This window comes from Prosopis cineraria, unplaced genomic scaffold (genome assembly GCF_029017545.1).
Source record: "Prosopis cineraria cultivar Desert tree isolate PC_DT_omini unplaced genomic scaffold, ASM2901754v1 PC13, whole genome shotgun sequence".
NCBI classification, from domain to species: Eukaryota; Viridiplantae; Streptophyta; class Magnoliopsida; order Fabales; family Fabaceae; genus Prosopis; species Prosopis cineraria.
This window is the reverse complement of record NW_026555344.1, coordinates 30,962,185-30,972,198: the sequence shown is the minus strand read 5'-3', so window position 1 is coordinate 30,972,198 and position 10,014 is coordinate 30,962,185. Positions and strand designations below refer to the sequence as shown.

Sequence of the window (10,014 nt, the reverse complement as noted above, 5' to 3'; positions counted from 1 at the left end):
AAATATAAAATTTTAAATATATCATTATGTAACAAATTTAAAAAGTGATGTCATGTTATTTTTCCTTTCTCATGAAGGATAATTTTAAAAATACATTTTAAATATTATCTAAAAAGTCACACCATGATTTATAAATAGAACCAAATAGACCTTTTAGAACGTGTATTATGAATGAAATTGGAGGGAGTATATTTTTTAAATATTAGCTCTATTTAGACTTCTTAATCATGAGAGACAATGTAATTCAATATTAAAATTTATTCATTTAAATAAGGGTGAAATTAGAAATTTATTCTCTTTTTAGACAAGGTTAACGACTTAGTACACTTCTTTATTAGAATATAAAAGAAGAGCCACATTTAAAGATTAGAAGATAGATTATAAATATATAAAATAAGAAAGTATCTAATCAAATGATTTAAGCTATTTTGATAAAATATACTATCTTTAAGTATAATTAATATAAGAAATCTAACACTTTTCTTGATTACGGTGAATTAATTAAATGTGGCTTATAGTAGAGAATGGAAAGAGTATTCCCTTCATCCTTATATAAGGTATTTTTAATTGAGATCATGTTTGCTTACTAAAATAAAATGAAATAGAATGAAATAAAAAAATAAAGGTAAAAATAAGATGATCAAAGTGGGGATGTGAGCATATTCATAAGGGAGATGGGTAATTTAGTTTATAGAATTGGAAATCGTGATTTATAAAATTTTTGAAAGGTGTGATGATTCTCATATTTATAATATATATTAATGAATTTTATCATGTTTAATATAGAAAAAAAATAATTTAATTTATTTTTGTCTTAACTTTTTTAATTCATTCTATTCCATTCCTTTTTACCAAGGGGACCTAATCTTACATACCAGTTAAAAATTTAAATTTTAATTAATACGGCATCAAGTAGTTTATATTATAGACTATCAATTACTATATCCTCCGCCTTCGAAAGTACATATGGCACCGGACGCATGGCCTCAATCGTTTCCGATGCCGGACACAACTCAAATTGGGCCCCAATTATCTACCCCTCTCATGCTGGCCCGAATATTCCCCCGCACAAAGTCACAATTCACGAATTTTGGTCCCATTTTTAGACCCATCCTAGCACAAAACACGTCAAGTCCACAATAGATTATAAGAGAGACTTTCTTAAGAGGGAGGATTGCACAAAAGCCCTCCAAAGTATTCCCATGTGTAGAACTATCAATTAAGGTCAAGCTCATCAGGCCAGCCTTTAAGCTTGAAGTAATCATGATCATGTGTGAAACGTAGTATTATTTTAAGATTACATAATTATACAACTAGCTTTTAAAGCTTATGTTTGAAAAGTATAGTGTTAAGTACAACATTAAAAGTTGCTTGATATCATTGGTTAACCCTTCTTTAATTTTAACAGTCAATAATATTCTGGTAAAGGTAGAAATAATCCTCATCTCCACTAATGGAGATTACATAATCATACGACTAGCTTTTGAAGCTTAACAAATGGGCGCGGGTTCTTGGCAACAAGGCAAAGATGATTTTTCTTGTGAGTAAGCAAGTCCATTTACTACCTCAAAGCCTATATCTTCCCCTTTAGATCCTTCTGGCATTTCCCAGTCATATGAACAAACAAGATTATTAGCGAGTTTTTTAGCCTGGGCATATTCTTCGACCTGCTCCAAATGGAATTAACTCCATATCTTGTCCCTTAAAATCTATGACATTGTCCAAGAATCTCTCAGGATAGAACACTTCTGTGTCGTCCCAAGCCTCAGGATCTTTGTGAATAGCCCATGCATTCACGTACACTGTTGTCTTGGCTGGGATTTCAAACCCTTATATGATGCAAATGCAACTTTTAGTTGTTTCTCTTGGTGCAAGTAATGGTGCTGGTGGGTGTAATCTTAGTGTTTCCTTTACAATAGCTTTTAGATAAGTGAGTTTTTTAACGTCCCCTTCTTCTATGAAATCTTTCTGACCGTACAGATTTCTAACCTTCTCTTGTACTTTTTGCATCACTCTTGGATTCTTCATTAGCTGGGTCATAGCCCAAAGTATTACTTCTGCTGCTGCATTCGTTCCTGCTGCAAGCATGTCCTGCATATATACATATATACATGTGTCAATTTTAAACCCACTTTCGTTTTGTCAAAGAAAAATATCTTTATTTTAAACCCACTATCATTTTAGGGTTATTGTTTATTTTTGCTTTTGAATTATGTTTGTAAGAGCAGCTAGTGTCTAGAATTTTTTTTTCACAGCATTTAAAGTAATTAAATCATAATAATATCGCCCCTGATATTAAATGGTCAAACATTAATAATTAACTATATTGACTCAAACTTAATATTAAGCGGTAACATTGCCACAATTTAATTATTTTAAGGAAAACATTGTTATGATTTAAATTACTTCAAGGGTAAGATTACTATTATTTGAGTCACACTTATTTTGAGTCAATAAAATTAATCATCAATATTTGGCCACTTAATATTAGGGGCAATATTGTTATGATAAATAGTTTAAGAAACTATATACTCATGTGAAAATAGTTTTAGGGGCAAAAATAAAACTTAACTCTTCATTTTATTTTATAACAAAGTGGAATCAAAATGACTAACATTAAATTCTTGCTTTATTGCCTACTCTCCAATTTTGGTTATATATAGAGCTCATTTAATTTCACCGAATTATATTGAGAGATGCAATGAGGATCTAAACGATTTTTCAAAAAAAAAAAACAGAGAAGAGAAGTTAAGAATTATATATATACCATAAGTAAAGACTTAAGGTGATCAAAAGTGAGGTGAATGGAAAACCATGGCTGATTCTTGAGGCGAAGGAAGACATCAACTATATCTTCTTCTTGTGGTTTAATTAGGCAATTGAGGACGAAGGTGTTCATCGATCACTTGTTGGTAAAATGCATCCATGTCCTTGAAAATCCTCTCAAGACGACCACTCAATCCTGTGAGTCTATCAATCCACCCTGTGAAATGAAAATAATCTGAATGAAGAGGCGCCCACAACGCCATCATCTCATTCACCATCCCACGAAATATACTCCACGAAATATACTCTCATTTTACAACTATAACTTCATATATCTAATAGTTAAACAATCATGTATTACTAACAAAGTTTAACATTAATTGTTTATAATTACTTCATTATTGCATATATGAAATTACAATTATAAAACGTTAAAGTTATAGATGTAAATTACTGATGAAATAGTTGTAAATTATTTAATTGATATATGTTTAATAGAGACATTATTGTCTTTTTCTTCAAATTTCAAATTATACTCAAATCTCAAGGGACATAGTTATGGTTTCTAAATTTCACAGGACTAGTTTGTGAATAAATTAATTCTACGAGACCTATATGAAATTTTTCCTTTTAATTACCTAAATTTTATGGGCCTTTTAGTAATCGCCCTGTCACGCCCCAAAAATAGAGGGTAATCGGCATGGGATGTGAATCACATAACACATCTCCGCAAGCCTCTAACCTTAAACTCATTTTATTTCTAAAATGTAATCAAATTTATATTGAAATTTTAACATTTTTTTATATTGGTCATTAAAATAAAGTTTTAAAAGAATTTTGTAAAAATATCGACAAAAACCTTACTTGTAAATAGGATCATCCAAAACTCTACAATACAAAAATATTCACAGGATACCATGTCAATTAGGAGCTTAGCTCTTCTAATGAACAAACAGCATATATACCAAAATAGAAGCCCTGGATGTAGCATATGTGGAGCACCTAACTAGATCCCTCTAAAATAAAATACATAAGCATTAATAGTTACATAAAAAGGAAAATTTTGATCAGTTCTTTACCCAACACATCTATGAGTTCTAATGGAGCAACGGGGGATCGGCATCAACTAGGGTATTTGAGACCAAAATAATTTTCTAATGAATAACGTCCCAACAATAAATCATTGAACATAAAAAAAAATAATTATGTAAGTAAAGAGACAATGATCTTTATAAAATTTAATAAACTTCAAAATAAAACGATTCTATAAAATTGTAAATAAAATCTCGAACCATTAAGATCTCATAATAAATAATATTATCATTTGATTGCAAGGAAGCAAATAACAAAATCAATAATTATAAATAATTTACTATTTAAAACCAATGGGATGTAAAGTTACCAAATAATTAAATTCATATAATAGGGACTTATCAGAACAATTAACAAATGTGGACACATAGTCCACGAGGGCAAATAACCAAATGCGGCTCTTGCCACGAAAACAAACGTGGAACATAGTCCATGAGGGTAAGTAACCAAATGCAGCCGAAGTTATGAAACAAATGTGGACACACACAGTCCACGAGGGTAATGCTAACCAAACGCGACTCAAAACCACGAAATCAAACGTGAGTACAATGCTCACAAATAACTATTCCTCCGTTCCACGTGCGTTGGCCATCGTACGGAGCTAGTACCTCCTATAAGCACCCTGCTAACGAGGTGTACCATGGCGCGCCAAGGGCTAACAGAACTACCGTTAGCAACCAGTGTTCTGTATAAAGTCCCCTTGAAATTCACTTTCAAACCAATTTCAAACATGCGAGAATATAATCACTATCAAATAAATTTTTCATTTCCAATGTCGAACTCGTATGAATCATTTTTTTGTAGCAATTCAATAATTTCTAGAATGAAAATCCAATAATTAAAATCCAAACTCGTATTTACTGATAAAATAAAATTATCAAATATGATAAAGATAACTTTAAAAAATAAAGTACTTTAATCAACAAAATATCTAATAATCATATTGTTGCTGTAAAAAGGATTTATATAAAATATAATATTTCAGTAAAAAATTTTATTAGACATCAGTTGGGACGGTATCCACTTACCTGTATAGTTCCCAAGTGTATAATTTACTTCCAAACTAGTCTCCTATGTGAAAATGCTTTGTCTTTAAATTCCTAATATTCAAATAATATCATTGTTATTTTCTCAAATATACTTTACCATTCAAAAATCTTTAATCCCAAACAACACAGAAAATAAAGAAACAAAACCTTTACTTTTATCTTTATCAACATTGCATCAAACATAATATATAAATAGCAATTTAATTCTTAAATCACCAACTCAAATGTCTCTCCCAAAAATCTCAAATTTCTATTTTAACTTTTATTGCAAAATACATAAGCCTTACAGGATTATTTAATCAATGATGACATACCTATCATTTTTTTTTTGCCACATAAAGACCAAAATTTTCTTTTTTAAACATTCGTCAAGCATTCTTTACAAAGGTTGTCCTATATACTAATCAACTCCCATTTTTCATTAAAGCAAATTATCTACTAATAACTATTTAATTAACAACAACATAATTATCACATGTATCTTGTCATCATATGACAAGTTCTCCTAATAGGCATTTCATCAACCTCAAAAACATTAATCCTAAATCTACGATTCCAACCTATTTTTCCTTCAATTTCATTCCAACAGCTCCCAATATATGTTTTGAAAAAAAAAATGTCATTTGAACCTATTTCCTCTTACAATAACCAAATACTTATACAAATCCTCAAGGTTTAGTTTGATTAAATTTCCCATACTCCCTCTTATTCTCCTAACAGCCTCAGCACAGGAAGATCAAGGCTTCATTTCTAGCCAACATCTTATAATACACGTGCAAAATGAAAAAGAGGAAGGGAGAAAAATTATAGCTCACCTAATCAGTTGAACAGTAAAGAACAGAGTTTAAAATTCCCTCAGTCCACATCGACGACTATCACCAAGAAGAAAGAGATGCTACTCAGATCAACAATGACTGAAGTTGGAAGGAGAGTTGACTATGCTTGCAAGGAAGAAGAAACTGAAGCTCACAGTTGAACAGGGGAGGAATGGACTCGCAATTTGCAACCCCCACGTAGTGGTTCTCGACGGACGCTACAGCAGCGGCGAGCAAAGTTCCTGCTCTCACCGACGGCAAGTTAAATGGCGGAGAACAGAGGTGACTGGATCGGGAGTTCAGAGCTTTTGATCACAAATTTCTCTTGCTCTCACATGGACCAAAGACTAACCAGAGCAGGAACGAGGAAGAACGCTACAGTCATCCAAATCGGTTTCACTGGAGGAGCAAGAAGACGGAGAGGGCAGATCGAAGAAGGAGTAGAGGCTACTATTAGATTCTCACTCTCCTATTCACTGAGAGGAGCCACTGTCGGTGGAGAAGAAAAAAAAAAAAGTCAAAAATGCTCTCTGTTTTTTCGCACAGTGGAAGATAAAAATCTAATTAAAGAAAATTTGGAAAATTACATGAAAGAGCACAAGGAAAAATTACCAGAAACGACACAAGGAAAATTATAAGAAAGGACACAAAATTTTCTTATAATTCAAGACAAAAATAAAACCGAACTTTTACTTAATAGGATTTGGACTTTGAACCTTCAAGAAAATTGCTAGAGAAATTCCAATAATTTACTTCTTCCCACTTGCTATAAAACTAATCTAAAATTTAGGATCATTATAATTTCTGTTTTTTTTTTCCCTTTGTTTTTGAATAATAGTCCTAGCAAGCCCAAAAATTTAAAGATTCAAAATACAAACACTAGCTCACCACAAAAGTGGTCGGGCGTTCATCTAGAAAAAACATTAAAACAAGGGAGAATGACAAGTAAAGATTTTGTAAAAACATTAATGTTAAATTAAGAATTTTAATATTGAAACATGGTAGAAGGAGTACTCAAAATTTGGGAAAGTCATGTTTTCTTAATTTGACATTATTGTTCTTATTAGGTCCTTACTTGTCATTCTCCCTTAAAACAATCCACTGACATAGTGGGGACAATCTGAATATCAAAACCTCCTCCACTCGCATTCCTAGCATGTTGGTTCACACACTTAATACCCTCACGATACATATGAGCAATGTATATTGGGTAAATCAATCCAAATTTGTCTCATCTCCTGTATAACAGCCTCCAACTGATGATAAGAGTATCCTTCATGAATCATCAGATTGAGTGCATTCAATGAATCAATAAAAATAGTCACTTTTTGGCAAATTCCTCTCTTGGATAATTTTCAATGCATTGTGCACCACAGCCAATTCAATAGCAGTTGGGTTTAATTCACCAAGATTTTGTTTGAAGCCAAGTAGCCAATCTTTATGCCAATTCCTTAACATCTCCACCGGCCAGATGTCCTGCTGGATTAACAAATCCATCCACGTCAAACCGGAGTTCATCTTCTTCTTGGGGAGTCCAGTGAGTGTCCTCCCTGCATTTGGCATTGAGAATGATTTTACAACCTCCCCTAGGAATGCTTTCCTCCATGAGTTGATGCAAAGTTGAATTAGAATTTAAGTTTAACAAATCTACTTCATGTTGTAACATCCATTGATAAGGATCAAAGGGAATAATATTCATTGTAATAATTTAACAAGTAAACAGAGACATGCATCTATCTCAACGTTCGAAGAAAAGCTTCACAATAGGATTCTCACACTTGGAACTTCACAACACTTCATCTTTCAAACATATAGCTCTTATACGTCACTATCAGAGAATAACCAATTATCAAATGCTATCGCTATGCTTCTTCTTCATGTTCAGTTTGGCACCTCGTGAAGAATATTCCTTCCTGAAGATATGCTTAATTAAGATATGAAGTCAGCTAAGACTTCAAAGTTCAGAAACATACATGCTCTGCAGGTATACTACAGTCATTTATTGCAGAAAACATTGATAATCGATAAGAAATTCAAGTATTCACCTGCATCATGAAATGAAAAAAATTAGGTCAAGAGAGACCGTGGATAAAAGAAAAGCTATACAACTTTGCATATACATGTATGTTTTTAAAATTATTGATCTGACTAACATATTTTAAATACTAGTTATAAAATGTGTATTTTAACAGCTTAACAGGAAGAATGAAATAAACTAGAATAGAGTTTTAAAAAAAAACTTATATAGATGAAAAAACTAAAAAATCTCTTACCCCAATACTTAGATGTAAAAAAGTGATAGAAACTGCACTTTTAAATTAAAGTTTTTCGCATACCTCATTATTTTTGGTCGAGTGGGTTCTCAATCAAGATTTGTGGATCTGAAAGTTCAACCCATGTTTCCCCAGCTTCTCTTGAGTAATAACATTTAGTTTTTCAATCATGTCAGAGGTGAGAAAATTCTCCCCTTCCCCAACATCTCCACGCCTAAAGTAGATGTTGTTCTCTTCCCCAGTCAACAATTTTCCAGTCTTATTCACTTCCAAGTTGCTCAAATTCTCAAAACTACAAAGCTTTAGTATATCATTAATAACATTACCACTCTCTTCCTCCTTAGTAAATCCATGCCCCATAAATTCAGCTAAGTCCTTCAAAACCCTTGTTGGCTCGCTCTTCAATTCCTCATACGTCAAAAACATTACTTTATATGGCCTCTCCAAACTCTGCTTGTAGTATCCCAAAATGTGATCCCAAAATGGGCCAGAAGGATTCCTTCCTTCGCAAAATCTCTCAAATGATTCCTCAACTGACCAGTTAGTGGGCTCTTGGGCTTGTGGCACTAACTTTCTGATGAAGTGCCACATCGATGTGAACATATCCTTAGGATTTCTACACAAGTACACGATTTTACACTTTGATAGCTTCACAGATTCTGGCAAAGAAATGTATGACATATGGCTTGCAAAGAGCCTTGGTGATGGGAACGATCTCAGATCAGGGATGTTTTCATGGATGTAGATATTGATCTCTAAAAAGGGTACAAGATCATGAGGGTTAGCAGTGACGAGAGGGTGAGGGTAAGATTGGTTCTTATCAAGATTTGGATTTGGGTAATGAATCATGCGATTGATCATCGCATAGGTTAGGGCTTTGAGCCAAGTGGTGCCAGATTTTGGTAAGGTGACAAGAAGAATGTCAGAGTCATGAGCGTTGAAGTGTTTTTGGCTATTGAGGATTCCTTGCAACTGTTTTGTGGTGTGCCAGAAACCGTCATATTGATGGATGGTAATTGGTCTCCAAAATGTATCGCTAGGTAAGTTGGCAATGAGGTCCTTGTTTTCTTGGGTTAATTCAACTTTCTGAAGGTACTTGGGAGTATCGGAGGGTTCAGAATTTTTTGCCGCCATATGTGTGTTTGTATGGTGGCTGGGAAAGTTTAGTGTGAGAACACTTGTGCAATGATGAAGAGGTTTATATGCGATCCCCTCTACAAGGGCAAAATCCATGGTAAAGGAGAGCCGGAGAGATGGTATTTTAAATTAAGTAGTATCGTGTAAGACAAGTTACAATGCACTCCAATTATAATTAAGCTTTAATTTACACCAATAATGATGAAAGCAACAACAAAGATCATGGTGCACCGCATGGGAATCTCAATTGACACCGACAATGATGACTTTATTAATATATTAATTAGGTTGTCTAACTTTATTTCAAGTTAATTATTACTCTCTTCTATTTTTTTATAAAAAATATTTTACTCCATCTGTCCTTTTTCATAAAACAATTTTTAATAAAATTATACATGCCAATAAAGTTCAGTAAATATATTTTATAATCTTTTTTTAAACACAAAATATAATAATATAAATTTTTAAAAATATCCTTCATTCAATACTCCCTCAATCCCAATTTATAATTATAAAAAATTTATTGTATCAAAATATGAGACACTTTGATAAAAATAAAATTTTATATTTAATTATACTTGTCTAATATTACCTTTCGCTCCTTCTTATATTTATTGAGGTGGCTTTAGTTAGTGGAGTAATCAATTGATGAGATTCTATGAGATTAATCGCTGCGATTAATTATTATTATTTTAATACAGAAAGATCTTCTAGTGATTCACATGGCCTCCTTCACATATAAATAATTTTCTAAACTTTAGATATGTCCTTACCTATCACCTTCCTAAATTTTTAAAATATAAAATTAACTTCCTCACTTTTCAATTTTTTAGTATAAAGTATAAACCCCTTGCGGGCAGGATTATTGTTAATAACCTGTTG

General features: G+C 32.5%; 1 protein-coding gene and 1 pseudogene across 1 annotated transcript; both read right to left on the bottom strand.

The window, feature by feature from the left end:
- Window positions 1-1,343: 1,343 nt before the first annotated feature.
- LOC129290009 (cytochrome P450 71A9-like) lies at window positions 1,344-3,044 on the bottom strand (annotated as a pseudogene).
- Window positions 3,045-7,395: 4,351 nt separating this feature from the next.
- Window positions 7,396-9,238, bottom strand: LOC129291766 (cytosolic sulfotransferase 12-like). Its single transcript, XM_054929294.1, has 2 exons — window positions 8,059-9,238; window positions 7,396-7,767 (listed from the first exon to the last, which is right to left on the bottom strand). The coding sequence occupies exon 1, from the start codon at window positions 9,226-9,228 to the stop codon at window positions 8,089-8,091; it is 1,140 nt and encodes a 379-aa protein (XP_054785269.1). The 5' UTR covers window positions 9,229-9,238; the 3' UTR covers window positions 7,396-7,767; window positions 8,059-8,088.
- Window positions 9,239-10,014: the final 776 nt, after the last annotated feature.

Excerpts from the sequence above, each read along its gene's own strand:
- LOC129291766 (XM_054929294.1), bottom strand. The coding sequence starts at position 9,228 with ATGGATTTTGCCCTTGTAGAGGGGATCGCATATAAACCTCTTCATCAT.